General features: G+C 46.8%; 1 protein-coding gene across 1 annotated transcript in view; it reads left to right on the top strand.

Annotated features, from left to right (window-relative positions):
- The window catches only part of Itpr2 (inositol 1,4,5-trisphosphate receptor type 2), a 411,976-nt gene that overhangs the window by 183,395 nt on the left and 211,637 nt on the right, over positions 1 to 16,944 (top strand). Inside the window, exons 27-32 of the mRNA XM_075982281.1 lie at positions 8,301 to 8,390; positions 8,495 to 8,620; positions 9,796 to 9,918; positions 11,132 to 11,332; positions 13,206 to 13,457; positions 15,266 to 15,391. Of these exons, the coding sequence (XP_075838396.1) occupies positions 8,301 to 8,390; positions 8,495 to 8,620; positions 9,796 to 9,918; positions 11,132 to 11,332; positions 13,206 to 13,457; positions 15,266 to 15,391 (918 nt within the window). The remainder of the gene's footprint in view (positions 1 to 8,300; positions 8,391 to 8,494; positions 8,621 to 9,795; positions 9,919 to 11,131; positions 11,333 to 13,205; positions 13,458 to 15,265; positions 15,392 to 16,944) is intronic.

Here is a 16,944-nt window from a genome sequence, read left to right on the forward strand (position 1 = left end):
ATGGCTAGCTTTGTCACATCGAAGGCAAATTCCATAATGAGTTTCTTTAATGTCCACCAATCTCTCTGAAGTAATTGGTGCTGCCAGAAGCAGACATTTCTCACTATCAAGAAAAGTCAAATTATTAAAACATCTTAAATGCCATATTATGTAGGTCTTTGAAGTGTTGAAGATTACCTACTCATCTGAAATATATTTTTGTATATTCAGAAAACTTAACTGACATGGTTAAAGTTTGATTATTATAGATGACTATTAATCTATATTTCTTAATTATATATTACATTTTTAAATGAGTTGCACAAACACAATACATTAAACAAGAGCAGAAATACATATACACAGTGTAACAAATCGATCTTAAATTTGTATTAATAGACCAAGGTTCATACTAATGCAAAGTATTCATCTTTATATCATATCTCCCCCATTTTAGAAAGAGATTGACTGTGATCATTTAATCATTTATAATCAATTTCCTATAAATGAAAACAAACTTTTATAAACAATCATTTTAGGAATTTGGGTGTAGTTTTCTCCAAACTGCTTCCTGCTGTTTGTTGGGTGAAGTATTTTTAGGGTTCATGGAGACCTTTTTTGGGGGGGGAGGGTTGCTTGTTCTATCAAACCATGTTAGCCTGGAAGAAATCCATAGGTTCTCATCTTCTGTGGAAACAAAAGAAGAACCTCTTTTCTAAAGTAGCATATCCTTAGACTCAAAATTTGAAGTCAATATACTTTTATGTTGGTTTATATTACTAGCCTCAGAGTCAAATATCTCTCTGTAGTCAAAAAATTCAAATAATCAACCAACAAAAGCAACACATATCATCCTTGTACTAATCTTATAAGGAGCTAGGGTTGGATAGCTATCTAGTATTGACATTCTGGGTAGTTCAGGGTGTCATAGCTCCTCCCTTGGCCAGAGATATGACTCAGGTCATCTTCTGAGGCATCCACTGTCCTGTGGCTCCCAGCTGCTGATTACTTTGAAACCCTAAGACCATTTATTTGACACTGAGCTTATCTGACTGCTTTGGCCTGAATTTGGGTTTATATGAGTTTGGAGTCTCTACTCTGCAAATTCTCAACCTCTGGGGACCATCAGGGAACCCAGGTAGAAGATGTAGACTATGAAGCACCTTTGAGTGTGAACTGACCATAAATGAGAGGAGATAATGTTAAGACAGTTGAACGCACAAGATCCGAAGACTAATAGGATCCCTCCTAAGGTTACCTCCCATCCCACCTTGACTTCAGAGATCCAGCTCCTCAGCTGGTCTCCGTGCCTCACAAGCTTTGAAGGTGATTTTGTAGCTCTCGTGAGCAGATGAAACATTAGTGAAATTATAGGTTATCTTAGAGTTTTCTGTTGCTATAAAGAGACACCATGGCCATTGCAACTCTTACAAAGAAAACCCTCAATTGGGGCAGCTTATTTACAGTTTTAGAGTTTCAGTCCATTATCATCATGACTGGGATCTTGTGCAGGCATGGAGATGAGAGTGCTTCATTTTGCAGAAAACTGACAGTCACACTGATGGAAGTTTGAGCAAAAGAGGCCTCAAAGCCCACCCCAACAGGGACAAACTTCCTCCAACAAGGCCACACTTCCTAATAATGTCAGTCCCTTTCAAACAGCATCCTTGGGGATGTCCACATACCATTCAGCCTTGAAAATGACACAGGAGACCCTAGAACAGCCTTGAAGAAACCAAAACCCACAAGATTTCATATTATGATGATGATGATGATGTATCATTTGGTTTCTGTAGAACTGTGTTTCTGTAGAAAGGTGTGTGTGTGTGTGTTTTGATTTGACAGGCTATTGTTCCTTACAACAGCTAGGTTGATGACAACTTCCTGTAGGTGGTTAATGTATATCTCTGTGTTGTCTTTGCCCCTGTGGAAAGGACATCTACCACACAAGCCCAGAGCAATAGGAGTCTGTAGATCCAGCAGTTGTCTTCAGTCTATCTTGGGCACAATCCTAGGACCACGCAAGGATAGAGTTCTCATCTTGAGTTTATAAGGGCAGAAGTAAAGGTCTGGGCTCAAACAAAGAGAGACACAGGCACAACTTGTCAATAAGGGAGGAACAGACAGTAAACCTGACTTCTCTGTTTGTTTGACCAGGTATTTAAGGTCCTTCATATGTTGGCTTTCTCAAGATTATAACGAATCTTCTAGATCAGTGATTTTCAACCTGTGGGTCAAAACCCCTTTGGGGTTGAGTGAGCCTTTCACAGGGGTGGTCCAAGATCATTGGAACACCGGTACATTTTACATTACAATTCATAACTGAAGTATGGACCCACAAAAGTCTATTAACAATTTATTAAGGGGTGCAATGGAAAAAGAAACTCATGAATACTGAATAAAGTAGACACCATTGCTAACGCAGATGCTGCTGCCCCACCTGGGTGATGAGGACCAACTGCAAGACTTGCTCCAGCTCTGACCACCCAAGAGAGAGTGCATGACCCTTCTCCTCCATTTTATTGTCCCACCTCCAGAGAAAACCATACCCATGCCAAGTCGTTCCAAAAGTCATTGGCTAAATGAATTGAGCTCCCACGACACGTAACAGTAGCAAAATTGTAGTTATGAAGTAGCAATAAAATAATTTTATGGTTCCGTGTCACCATTAAACAGGGAACTGATCTAGAAGGTTCCAATTTTAGTAAAAGTACAACTTGGGGTCAATGAATCCAGCTATTTATCTAATTAGGCTAATTTTGGAAGCATGGTAGCTCTTTACTCTGATACAGGAAATGCAGTAATCTAATGGGAACACCCAGATAAGTTCAATGTTCAGGTGTGGTGGCAAAAGCCTGTAGTCCCAGCACTCAGGGTTGAGTCAGGAAGATCAGTGTGGGGCCATGTTAGGCTACATAGGAAGTGTGAAGCCAACCTGGGGTACATGAAATCCAGTTTAAAATGAACAAAAGTCTATAAATCAAACATATTCCTTGTGTTTCCTAAAACCTAGAGAAAAGGAAACTGTCTAGGACACACTTTTTGCCATTTTGTTGATGGGGTGGAGAGACAAGGAATTGTGGGGAAGGAATTTGGACCCGGGTTGAAGGGAACCTGGAAGCAAGGTATCTTCTAGCTGTCACGGACCTGTTGTGAATCCTAGCTCAAGCCCTCAAGAAGCCTTACACACTTCCAGGGATACAGAAAACTCACCCAAGACTCCACAGTGGTCCAAATGAATGTTGCATGCAAGGCCAGACATGCTTATCTGTGGGTATTACTCGTTCTGTGACCTGTCAGACATCTTCCTAAGTAGCTGCTGGCGTTGCCCTTGAGGATGGAGGTGGAGGACCTCGTCGCTCTGCGGGAGTTCTTGTTCAGCTCTCTGAAGAGGGTCTGCAGGGGTGGTGGTGAGGAGACATTCCTTCTGAGTGGCAGCTAAAGTGAAGTCGGATTTGTAGTGGGAGCTGCGGGCCGCTTCCCTGCCACCCTAGCTCCCGGCCGCCTGGCTAGCTTATGCCCTGAAATAATTACACGGAAATTGTATTCTTTATTTTAAAATTCATTTATTTATTAAAGATTTCTGTCTCTTCCCCGCCGCCGTCTCCCATTTCCCTCCCCCTCCCCCAATCAAGTCCCCCTCCCTCATCAGCCCAAAGAGCGATCAGGGTTCCCTGCCCTGTGGGAAGTCCAAGGACCACCCACCTCCATCCAGGTCTAGTAAGGTGAGCATCCAAACTGCCTAGGCTCCCACAAAGCCAGTACGTGCAGTAGGATCAAAAACCCATTGTCATTTTTCTTGAGTTCTCAGTAGTCCTCATTGTCTGCTATGTTCAGCGAGTCCGGTTGTATCCCAGGCTTTTTCAGACCCAGGCCACTGCTTGGCCCATTAGTTTTAACCTCTTATTGGCTAGCTCTTACATATTGATCTAACCCATTTCTAATATTCTGTGTAGCACCACGAGCTGGCTTACCAGGAAAGATCTTAATCTGCATCTGTGTTGGGTGGGAGAATTATGGCGACTCACTGACTCGGCTTCTTTCTCCCAGCATTCTGTCTGTCTACTCCACCTACCTAATTTTCTGTCCTATCAGGGCCAAGGCAGTCTTTTTATTTAACCAATGAAATTAACACAAAACAGAAGACTCTCCCCCATCAGGATTGACTAACAAAATAGGAAAGACTGGCCGTTACTCTTTTCCTCATAGTTTGTAGAGTGTGGGGACAGGCATTTGCCGCTAGAACTGGGGAAGGCCGGCTGGATAATGGTGTAGCTCACTGTGTTAAGAAGTGGTTCCTAAAGAGGAGGCTTTGGATGCAGTGGTGAGCAGGAGGCTGAGCAGGAGGCTGTGTGGACTGGACGGCTCTGCTGAGGGTCAGCTCCTGAAACTGGTGGGATGGGATGAGGAGAAGGCTTTCAGAGAACTGTTAGCATTCTCGGCTGTGTGTACGTCATGGTTCCCATCCTAGGATCTGGAAAGTCCTGTTTTAAAAGCTGGATGTTCCCGCTTAGATTTTAGATGCTGGATCGCCATTAATGAATGCCAATCCATTCTCTGTTCTGATTCTGAAGCCCCTGGCTCATACAGTGTGTGCTTACAAGCTTACAATCCGGTTAACCCCGAGAGATCAGCTGGCTTTGCATACTCGCCTAGAAGAAGGAAGTTTAGGTTGTGTAGCCGATGGTAAAAACAGCATTTGGATCTGTGTTGCAAGCATGGCGCCGCCCCCAATCTGCCCAGGCCTGCTCAGCACTGGGGTCTTGCATAAGTAACGCGCCTACACCTTGCAGTTTCCCAGTATTTTGTCATTAGAGTGAATTTAGGGTTTTGTGGATTTGATCACTGACCTGGGTCTAATGTTGTGTAGAATATCATGAACACCATCAATTTCTGCTCTCTGGGGTGACAAAATCTTGAGACATCTTTATTTAAAGCCCTTTCAGAATAAAAACAAAACCCAACTGTCCTTCCATGCCGCATAGTTGGCGTGGTTCTGAATTCCCCGATCCCAGCCTTGGATTTATCCAGATGTTCTGTGGGCTGATGTTTTTGTTCAGCTTAGTTACACTGATTTATTTTCTGAAATTAAAAAGGATTGCTTGTTGCATTCTCCAATATCCCTCTTTTGTTGACTGCTGGCAACTTTAAATGAAAATAATTATTCTTCATAATTTGTTTACAGAGTTGAACATTTTTCTGTCTCTTCCCTTGGTTTGAAAACTAAAGACCATACTTTTTTGTAAAGCTTTGTCCAGTGTTATTTTTCTTTTCCCCCCTTTTATTGGTGCTAGGATTTGAACCCAGAACTGTACATTCCAGGCAAGGGTTCTCCCGGGGGACTGTGTCCCCAGCCTGAGGCGACTGCTTTTTCCTGAGGTCCTTGTCTGCCAGGCTTGCAAGAGGAACTTTGCAGAGTTTGTGGTTCATATGAGCTGTTCTGCCACATGAAATGGCCTCATGGAGATACAGGCTTATGAAATACAGGCTCCACTTTTGTGATCAGAAGAGAGAATCCTCCTCCTCCTTCTTCCTCTTCTCCTTCCTCCTCCTCCTTCTTCTTCTCTTTCCTTCCTCCTCCTCCTTCCTTCCTTCCTCCTCCTCCTCTTCCTCCTTCTCCTTCTTCTTTTGAGATAGCATCCCAAGTAGCCCAGGCTTTCCTCAATCTCCTGATTGCTCTAGATTCCCTTTTCTATTGGGCTGAAATTATAGGACGCTCAGCTTAGAAAAAAGAAACTTAATTACAATTCTAGAATTTGCAATGTTTGCTTCTCTTCCACGAATCCTTTTTGGTAGGAACCGGAAACTCTGGCTGGATTCTCCAGCTGAGACTCCTATGGAGCTGGTCACCTGCTCTTCCTGCCTGGTCTCCCCGACAAGGCAGGGCTCTCTGCTGGTCTCTTCTTGGACTCTTGTCTGGCCGACAGTGTCTCACGTGTGTCCTTTCTCTTCTCCTGGAGTGGAGGCTGTGCTGCCCTCAGGCCCCTCCTGGAGTCAGGGTGACAGCTGGCAATGCAGCCCCAATCCACCTTTCCAAAATCTAAAGACTCTGAGTGACACTCTGTCCCATTGTTTGTGACCCCAGTTGTTTCGAAGAGGCAGAGTGAGGTCAACAGCGAGGAACAGCGTGTCACGGTGAAGCCGGAGAGCCAGGTTAGTGAGGCCAACAGCGAGGTTAGTGAGGTCAACAGCGAGGAACAGCATGTCACAGTGAAGCACGGGGAGCCAGGTTAGGTTAGTGAGGTCAACAGCAAGGAGCAGCGTGTCACGGTAGCCACGGAGAGCAAGGCTTACTGAGAATGGGAGCACACTACAGTCGAATGCAGAAGGGTTCGGGTGGTTAGGAGTACCTGATGCTGTTCCTGTGGTGGGGCCTGGCTGCTTCCTCCGTGGGAAAAGTGTCTGGGGATCAAGTCTGCTGTGATGAGCACCAACTTTGAATAACCTTGGTGACCTCAACCTGCCTGCTCTTTGAATGAGATGAGAGGTCGTAGAGGGCTGAACCTGCTTATGAAGTAAATGGACATGAAGTAGGGAGAGGAGACCCCCAGGGAGATGGGATTTCTGAAGCCCTTGACTCAGAAGGTCAGTTCTGGGGGTGGGGGACGCAGGAGAGGCAGTCCGGGCAGGTGATGCTAGGGATTGTGTTTTCCAGGGTTCTCATGCTTCGCAATGATTCAGACCAGGAGTTTGGGCACAGTGTTTGCCAGGAAAGGAGCAAAGCAGGAATGTCCAGTTGACTGGTGGCGCTGGCTTCTGACTGACTGCACCCTTCTGTGGCACAGAACCTTCCGTCCGCTTCGTTGGACTAATGGGGGAACATTTGCTCTAATTTCTTAGACTGATTCCGGAGCACCGTAAGAAGGACAGCTCAGGACAAACAAAGCGGTGTTAATTGGCCTCATGGATCTCTGTTACTTTTTCCTGGGCTACATCGCAGTCCCCACTGAATAAGGGAGCCCGACGCCACCAACATCCGGGAGGTTTACCCCACTTGAACTTGACATTGATCCCAAGTGCACTTCTGTGCGTCTGTAAATCGGTGCTCACCATCCCCGTGCAGAATTCCAGCTGCGCTCACTGATGTACCTCTGACTTTTCCGGAAACCTCTCTCCGCTGCCCACTCATGCACCCCTCTTCCTCAGCCGGACAGTGTTCGTCTTTGAAGACCTGGCCTTAAACCTGGGCTGCTCGAGTCATGCTGTCTGACTGTGGCTGCTCTTTCTCCCTCCCTGAACAGCAAGGCCTATTCAGCTGACTTCTCTGATTTCACGTTTTCTTAGATGGCTGACTTTTTCTGGCCTACACGGTAGGCTAGTGTAGGCACGTAGTGAGTCTCATGAGTGTTCTGCGTACAAGTGTTGCTAATAGGCACTTTTTAATGTGGTGATTCCAGTAGGTGATATTTGACATGTGTACGTGCTCTGGATTTCTTTCCTAACGTGATGTATCAGAGAATGGTTATCATAATTACTTATTTTTGGTGTCTCAGAATTCTCCATAGGTCTTGTGAATACAGTAATTTGAAATGTTATTTTTAATTTAATTTCTACTTTTCTGTCTTCATTTTCCTGTACACACTTGATCTGCTCCAAGTTTGACTCTTAAGGATGTCACGGTAACCTGGCAGAGCATCCTAGGGCTAAGCTGGCCTTTTCTTCCCTGAGATGTATCTCGATGTGATACTCTTGCCCTTTGTTCATTACAGCTTATCTTTGATGATGGAATTATGGCTCGTGTGCCCTTGATTTTGACTGCTTCCCCTCATAAAACTACGATAGCCTGTAGCACACACTCACACACACACACACACGCACACACACACATGCACACACACACACACACGCACACACACGCACACACACATATACACACACACACGCACACACAGACACACACACGCACACACACGCACACACACACACATGCGCACACACGCACACACACACGCACACACACACGCACACACGCACACACACACGCGCGCACACACGCGCGCACACACACACACACACACACTTAGACACTAGCAGTGTGTACAGCAGCCTTGTAGTTTGGTTTCCACTTGTTAGTGCACAGCAATGTTACTTATCTACTCATCTTGTAACTTGGTTTTTATGAGGTTAGAGTGGTATACATGGCTCATTCTAGCTGAGAAAATTTAGATGCAACAAAATAAGCACAAACAACATCTAGGCCAGATAACTGAGATTTATATATATATATATATATATATATATATATATATATATATATATATTACATTTTAAAAATATGTATTACATTTTTTAAATATATATTACATTTTTATTTCTTTTAGGAGTCCAACCTCTTGAGTCCGGTGCAGGATGGCACGAAGACCCCACAAATCGATAGCAACAAGGGCAACAACTACCGGATCGTCAAGGAGGTCAGCAGACGGGCGTGCTTTCTCTGCCTGTTCACACACAGGTGGTTTTGGCTCATGTGTGTGTTCCTTCGCTGTGTTTAATGTGGTGCTTCATCTCTTTAAAGATCTTGATTAGGCTGAGTAAGCTCTGTGTGCAGAACAAGAAGTGCCGTAACCAACACCAGCGGCTGCTGAAGAACATGGGGGCTCACTCGGTGGTGCTGGACCTTCTGCAGATCCCCTACGAGAAGGTTTGCCCCTTTCCTGCCTTCCTTCTGCAGATCCCCATGAGAAGGTTTGCTCCTTTCTTTCCTGCCTTCCTTCTGCAGATCCCCATGAGAAGGTTTGCTCCTTTCCTGCCTTCCTTCTGCAGATCCCCTACGAGAAGGTTTGCCCCTTTCCTGCCTTCCTTCTGCAGATCCCCATGAGAAGGTTTGCTCCTTCCTTTCCTGCCTCCCTTCTGCAGATCCCCATGAGAAGGTTTGCTCCTTCCTTTCCTGCCTCCCTTCTGCAGATCCCCATGAGAAGGTTTGCCCCTTTACTGTCTTCCTTCCATTCAAATAGATCTAATTGAAATGGATCACCAAGTCATATTTCCCCCTTAATTGTTTAAACCACCCCCCCGCATTGCCCAGCATCCTTGAATTCTTTTCTGTGTTTCCTATGCACAAGTGTGAGCTTTTATGCAACCCCACTCCTGCCTTGCAAATTAGGAGGAAGCATGATACACTGTCCCCGAATCCCACACACCATGTCCCCCCCCCCCCGTGTCCTGCTGATAGAATCGTCTGTGGTAGAAGCCTGCAGACTCTGGGCTTGGTTGTGCTGTCTGCTTGTCTCTCAGTCCTGAGCTCTCTTGTAGGTTGTTGGTGATTTTGAAGAGAGTCCCCCCTTTCCTCCGATGCTTAGGTTCAGTTTCCTATCCTCGATGGGAACGTGGAGGGGTTCTAATTTCTGTGTAGAGCTTCCTCGCAAGCACATGTGGCTCCGATTTGTTCCAGCGCTAGTGATGTGTCTTCTGGGTTCTCCACTGTCAGAAGCCCCCTCTCCCTTCGTAAGAAATAACTGTTCTGTGCAGAGGCGCCATTGAAACTTTCCCATCCTTCAGTAGGCTTTTAATTCACATTTTTGTTAGCGTAGGCACTGAAGGGTAATGAGAAAGTCTGGAAGAAAGAGGGGAAGTGTAACAAGGAGAGGGTGGGAGGAATGGGGTAGACAGACAGGAACAATAAGAGTAGGAGAGAAAGGTCTAGAACACGGAAATGAAGGGACAGGAGTAGATGGAAGGGGTATAGAGACACAGCGAGTGTAGAGAAAGGAGAGCATGGGACAGAGCATGCACACGGGCATCCGTGGTGGAGGCATGCGGCTTTGTGTAAATCCATCCTCTGTTTCTCAGTGTCACGCGCTGCCCTTTCACCTACAGAATGATGAAAAGATGAACGAGGTGATGGATTTAGCCCACACCTTCCTGCAAAACTTCTGCCGGGGGAATCCACAGAATCAAGTTCTTCTTCACAAGCATCTCAACTTGTTCCTGACTCCTGGAGTAAGTATCGTGGTGGCCCTAACGTTTACAGTAGTGTGTGCCCCGGTCTGACCCCCCACATTACAGCAGTGTGTGCACCGGTCTGACCCCCCACATTACGGCAGTGTGTGCCCCGGTCTGACCCCCACATTACGGCAGTGTGTGCACCGGTCTGACCCCCCACATTACGGCAGTGTGTGTCCCGGTCTGACCCCCCACATTACGGCAGTGTGTGCACTGGTCTGACCCCCCACATTACGGCAGTTTGTGCACCTGTCTGACCCCCCACATTACGGCAGTGTGTGCACCGGTCTGACCCCCCACATTACGGCAGTGTGTGCACTGGTTTGACCGCACAGTGAAAAGAATTTTATCGACTTTTGTGCATCATTTTCCCCTTGTTGAGATTCACTCCATAAAACTGAGTGTTTCCTCAGAACAAACTCTTAAAGTCATTTGAAAATTCAGACAAGTTTTATATGCCAATAACAGTTTCATTTATAACATACAATTTAATGTTAGAGTAAGGGTTTTAGAAGTTAAACATGGGAGCTGGGGTACAGCTCAGCAGGAGACAGCTTACCTAGCACATTCAGGACCCAGAACCATAAAACCCAAACCAAAAACAAACGCACAAGAGCTAAAACTGAATATTCAAAGGTTGCATTAACTGTGGTCTGTTAAAAGAGTGTAGGCAGAGCGTTCACTGTAGAAGTGTGAGGACCTCGGTTCTGATCCCCAGTGCCCACCTAAGCCAGGTACAGCCTTGTGTGCCTGTGATACCAGTGGTGAGCAGCAGAGACAGGACCACAGGAGCCTGCTGGTTCAGTGAGAGACTCCGCCTCAAGGGAATAAGATGCAGAGTGACAGAGGATCCTGCTCTGCTCTCTGCTTGCACATGTATGGCACATATACCCCTCACCATACATACCTGTGCACACAGCACACATGCTTATTCCATGTGCTTACAAAATGATAAAAAAGCAGATCTCAAGGAAGAGGCACGTTGGAATAAGGATAAATTATCCCCAAGAACGCAGTTGCTGGTCGTGTACTTGCCGACTTCCTTGTTCCAGTTGAGCCCCATTGTGAGGCAGATTTCCTTCAGTGGTCAGTGAAGGAAGAGAGGCCCGGGTAGTCCATGGTGGCTTCCCATACGTCACAAGGTCCATGGCAGTCAGGGAACTAGACGGGTGATCTCACCACAGTCACGAGAGCGCACCCCTCTGCTCAGCTCCTCGAGGCGGAAACCATGCGGCACATCTTCATGAACAACTACCACCTGTGCAACGAGATCAGCGAGAGGGTCGTGCAGCACTTCGTGCACTGCATCGAGACGCACGGCCGCCATGTGGAGTACCTGAGGTTCCTGCAGACCATCGTGAAAGCAGACGGCAAATACGTGAAGAAATGCCAGGATATGGTCATGACTGAGGTAGGTTTTCCGTCTGTGTCTCACCAGCTTCACATGAGCTGGCCTAGACGTGCACGGTAAGCTCAGAGCAGGGGAAGACCTCCGAAGCAATTGCTGAAGCGCTGGTAGGGTCTACCCTGGTACTATGAGGTGACACAGGACAGCCTGACGTCAGGATTGTCTTCAGAGATTTTCTGTTTGATTTGTAATGAATTTGGGTCTGTTAAATAATGGGTGATTTTTTAACTTAAAAGATGTGTGTGTGTGTGTGTGTGTGTATGAGTGTGTTTGTGCGTGCACATGTGCATGTGTGCATGTCGGTGCTTCTGGAGGCCTGTAGAGGGAGTTAGATCTCCAGGATCTGGAGTAACACATACTTATGACCTGCTTAATGTGGGTGCTGGGAATTGAACCTCGGTTCTCTGCAAGAGCAACAATTACTTTTAGCCATTCAGCCACCGCTCCAGCTCCTACAATGGGTGGAATCTTAGGAGATCACAAGACTATTTGGAATTAACACAATTTTTCTCTTTAAAAATTTTTAGTAACATAACAGAGCCGTTGAGCTCTGGTGGTTCCTGCTGTTTCTGAACTGCAGGATGGGTGTTTTCTGCCACTGTTTGTAAGAGCTTTGAAAAACAACACGAGTTAATTAAAAATGATTGGCAGGGCTTCATTAGAGCAGTAGGAATTGGGTATTTTAATGAGATAAGAAGGAAAATGAATGACCCACTTTGGGATAGGTTGATGTGGGCTGGCTGCTCACTGGGGACACTAAAGTGCTCCTTTGGAGAGCTAGCGACCAGATGCGGGCTGGCAGACTGCGCATCAAAGCAGCGTCACCCACGGCTGCAAGGCAGTCCATTCCCCAGGGAATCACGTGGGTCTGGGGAAATTCCTATCTCCATATGCCTTCTGGTTAGAAAGGAGAGATGTCTCCATGTTGATTTCCTGTGCCACACAGAAATCTTAGGCCTTGGACTTTTACGTATGGGTTGTGAATGAGCCACAATCAGACAGTGACGCAGATACATGGGCCCTTCATGTGACGTGTATCAAAGGGATGCTTCTGTGTCAGGAAATATTTGTGATATTATACATAACCATATTTGGGCACATACATTTCTTTGCAGCAGGACTATCAAAGTGAGCCCATCAATCAATTGCCTTATTGATTTAAATATAATAACTAAATTGAAATTTATATATCATTTGAAACCTGACCAAACATCTCATATCAAGGTTAGAAAATTGTTATCAGTCGTAGATAATAGATAACATCATGGAAAATAAAATACGCTACATCTCGACGCTCTCAAAGCATACACCAACATATGAGGAAGAGCTATGTCCTAAGCACCGCCCCTTCTCATTTCTTTGCCATCTCAACTCTCTGTTCTATTTTCTGATGCCTTCCCATTAAATGAGGAATTTTCCAGATTTTTGTAAAGTTGTATTTGAAGCAGTGTACAAGGTTGCTTACTTAATTGCTGATGTGAATACTTCCTTATGATTTTTAATGTGTATGTAAGTGTGCCTTATCTGTGGGTGTATGCATGTAAGTGCACTGCCTGAGGAGGCCAGAAGAAGGCGTCAGATCCTCTGGTCCTCTGCAAAAGCAGGGAGTACTTTTAATTGCTCAGTCATCTCTCCAGTCCCTCACTGTATTACTTTAGTAAAAACAAACACAGGAACGCAGATGTTTGGCTCCCCTGGTGCTGGGATTCTAGGTCTGTACCCCCAGGGTCTGGCTCTGTCCCTTCTGTCAACTCTCCTGTCTGGTGTCAGAAGCATCAGTAGCCGGTCACTTGGCACCTATTTGTGTTGGTTTCTGTTTGTAAACGGAGATCCACGTCTAGCTTCTGCGGTCTAGCTTCTTTCTTCTGCATTTCAGCTGATTAACGGGGGTGAAGACGTGCTGATATTCTACAACGACAGAGCGTCGTTCCCCATCCTCCTCAACATGATGTGTTCCGAGAGGGCCCGCGGGGATGAGAGTGGCCCCCTGGCCTACCACATCACCCTTGTGGAGCTGCTGGCCGCATGCACGGAGGGGAAGAACGTCTACACTGAGATCAAGTGCAATTCTCTCCTGCCCCTGGATGACATCGTGAGGGTGGTGACCCATGACGACTGTATCCCCGAGGTCAGCCTGACAAACACCTGTCATCTGTAGAACACTCTTGTTTGTAAAGTTCACCTGGGGGTCACCTGTGTCTCCCATGGTAATATTTATGATGGTATTACATATTTAGGAGAGGCATTAACTGTACTTAGCTATGTAATCTGCCAAGTGGAAAAGAGCACAAAGATTCCGAGTTTTTATTCGCACAGAGGGAAGGCAGGTCCTTTGACTAAGAACTACAAGCGTCTCTTAAAGTCTGCGCATGGTAGTGGGCTTGCAGGGAAAGACTCTCTTGTAGCTTTTGAGCAGGAACCTGGTGGCTCATTGGTGAATCAGTCATTGATTAGAGAGCCTGGGCCAGTGCTGCAGAAGCCCACAGTAGACTCCATGCTGCATAGAGTGTGTGTCTTCCTGAGGCCGTGCCCACACCGTCTCTCAGCCTCGCTTCTACTTCAGCTTTGATGTTTGATACACAATACCTCACAGAGGACGATTATTGGTTGAGGAAATCTTTCTACTAGTGAGGCTTCTGGGAACAAACAGTGTAACGATTTCTTTCTTTTCTGCTATTATGGCATGTGTGACAGTTCATAAATATGTCTATACTCTAAAGGACATAAAACCCAAAGGAGTTAGGGGAGTTTTCCGTCCCTGTTGAAGTAGCCCTGCGCCATGGCAACACAGTCACGGACCTGAAGGAATATTGATGTGACATCATTAACGTCTCAGTCCAAGGGTCCTTCATGCCTGGTGGTGGGCTGAGATGAAATGACAGAGCGGGGTGGGGTGGAGGAGAGGACCATGGGCTTGGTCCTTATCTGAGGTCCTGGTCTTGGCCACACCAGACCCAGGTTTAGTTGCTTCTCAGGGTCCCGCCTTTCCTGTGTTTACTGGAGTCACCCCCCTCACGCCTTACTGCTTCAGAGACGAATTCTCGGGCTGTGTGGATATGGCCACCCACCTCTGAGGGAAAGCTGGCCGATTGATTCTCATTAGCTCTCACGCCTTCCCCAGGAGGATCAGCTCCAGGAGGGCAATGGCTAGGTGTGGTTCTGGTTGTTGAGCAAACTCAACAGTGAGCTAGGATCCTGATCCATTGGTTCCTAACTGTGTCGCTGACTCCAGCAGCCACTCAGCACTTCCAGCATCCAGTGCCCACAGTTATACAGTAAATAATCACCGCGTCTGTAGGATTATTAGAGGGTTGCAGTCAGTAAGAGGAGGCATGGGAAAGGCCGAGGGGGTTCACGCCTGGGGGACGCAGTATGTCCACAGTAAGAGGAGGCATGGGAAAGGCCGAGGGGGTTCACGCCTGGGGGATGCAGTCCGTACAGCTGCTGTGGAGACGATGGTTGTCTGTGTGTCTCGGCTCTTTTTAGCCCGTGACCAGTCTCGGCACGACATGTGCCAGTGAGGATTTCTTTTTCTAGACTTCAGTGGCACAGCTGTGAAGCCCTGCAGGCAGGAAAGCTTGCCCTTGGGCCTTGTGGTTCTGACTCAGAGTCCAGGAATCCCATGGGATGATTGACAGGATTTGCTTCTGTACACAGCCTGCTCTTGGAGACTTCTGAGTTCTTCCGAGTGTCTCAAGGATGCTCGGCTTGCTTTGATTTTCACAGCAAGCTCTGGGCATAGGGTAATGGAATGCTAGACTCCAGGCTTTGCTGGGCCAGGGCAGACGCTGTGAAAGGGAAGAAAGCAGGGAGCCCGCATGTGGACCAAACAAACTGTAATCTACTGCGGGATCCCCCACGGATGACATCTCTCAGTAGAACAGAAGGCCGTCGGTGAAAACATCCAACTTGCCTTTGTGTTTGAAACCTGCGCAGGTCAAGATTGCGTATGTGAACTTCGTCAATCACTGCTATGTTGATACGGAGGTGGAGATGAAAGAAATCTACACAAGCAACCACATCTGGAAATTATTCGAGAATTTCTTGGTGGATATGGCAAGGGTAAGTTCAACGCTCTTCGTGTGGAGTAAGAGCATCGGTATTGATTGGTATTGATCTGTATTGATTTTGGTTAAGCAGTAAATAGATGGACATTTGCAGTCCATCCAACTGCATTTTGATTTAGTCTGTTTTATCCGTGAGGCTGTGGCTGAGTTCCAGGAGATTGTGGGTGACGTAACCAGAGCCCTAGTATGGCATGTGCAGTAACAGGGGACGTGTTTAGCGTCCACCTGTATAAATGACCACATTTGTCTGCTACTAAATGGAATTCTAGGAGCCTGGCTACATGGCTTAGAGTAAACCTTTGGCAGAGGCCGTTTTCAGCTTAAATTCTCGCCGTGAATGCTGTTAAAGCCACAGGTGGAAGAGGCTTCCAGTGGTCTAGGGGGGACTGTGAGTGGGCTTCTCCTGACCCCCGTTACTGTCTTCCTTGGCTCTGGTCATCTGGTCTTCTGAACCTTCATATATGTTCCCCAAGTCATATTCGGCTTTCACTTTGAGTCCGTTTCCTTTTTTTTAATTGGGAGGTGGTGTGTGGTACTGAGGGCATCTTACAGATACTGTCTGGCGTGTGGCACTGAGGGCATCTCACAGACACCGTCTGGTGTGTGCATCTGCCCTGGGAAAATGAGCAAGCCAGGAAAGGTGCCATTTACCCTTTTGTGCCTTTTCTTTCACATAACAAATCATTATTAACATCCAGGGGACTTCTATTTTACATCTTTTTCAAACAAGGCTTCATTCCATAGCACAGGTTGGCTGGAGTAACCCAGGCTAGCCATAAACTCATAGCCATCATCCTGCCTCAGCCCCCCAAGTGTTGCCACCATGCCAAGTTCTCTCATTTGAGTTTAAAAGTGACAAGATGTGCAAGCTGAACAAGGATTTTCTAGGAAAGGCAGTGTATCCGTAGCTCCTTAGACCTCGCGCATTTAGGTGACCCATCCAGTCCCTCGGGCCTTCCTGCTTCCCCCAGTGCTGGTAGCTTAGGCAGGCCTCACCTGGATGTGCTTGAGGATGGGGACTACCGAAATCTTACAAGAATGATTGCTTGCCGTATCTGGTGGCTCATGGCCTCCGTCAACCCTTTCTGGAGAGGAACGATGAACTACACACACCAGAGCCGCCGCTGTAAACCCAGACACCCAAGAATACCCCTGGACGATATAGTAGGTCAGTCCTTCCAGGCCGGGAAGTCTTCCTACTTAGTCGGGGTTTCCAGGCAGAATGTGCTTGTTTTACTTTCGGTGCGGCAGAGCGAGCGAGAGCTTCACTCGGTTCAGGTACCCGCGAAAGTAGAGCCTTTCTGCGCCCCGTCATTTTCATGTGTCCACCTAGAAGTCACTGTGCCCCTTCTCAGCTGAATCGCAGTGAGAGAAACCACCCGATTCTCCCACGTTTAGCACGTACCATTTATGTTTGTCACCACTACCCTGTGGAAAGCGTGGTTCTGGCCAGCTGCAGACAACTCCCGAGTCCTTGAAGCAGAGGATGATTTCAGGGCTGCACGTGCAGGGAGATGCTGAAGAGCTTCCAGATGAATGAGCATCCGC

This window comes from Microtus pennsylvanicus, chromosome 8, assembly GCF_037038515.1.
Source record: "Microtus pennsylvanicus isolate mMicPen1 chromosome 8, mMicPen1.hap1, whole genome shotgun sequence".
Lineage (NCBI taxonomy): Eukaryota > Metazoa > Chordata > Mammalia > Rodentia > Cricetidae > Microtus > Microtus pennsylvanicus.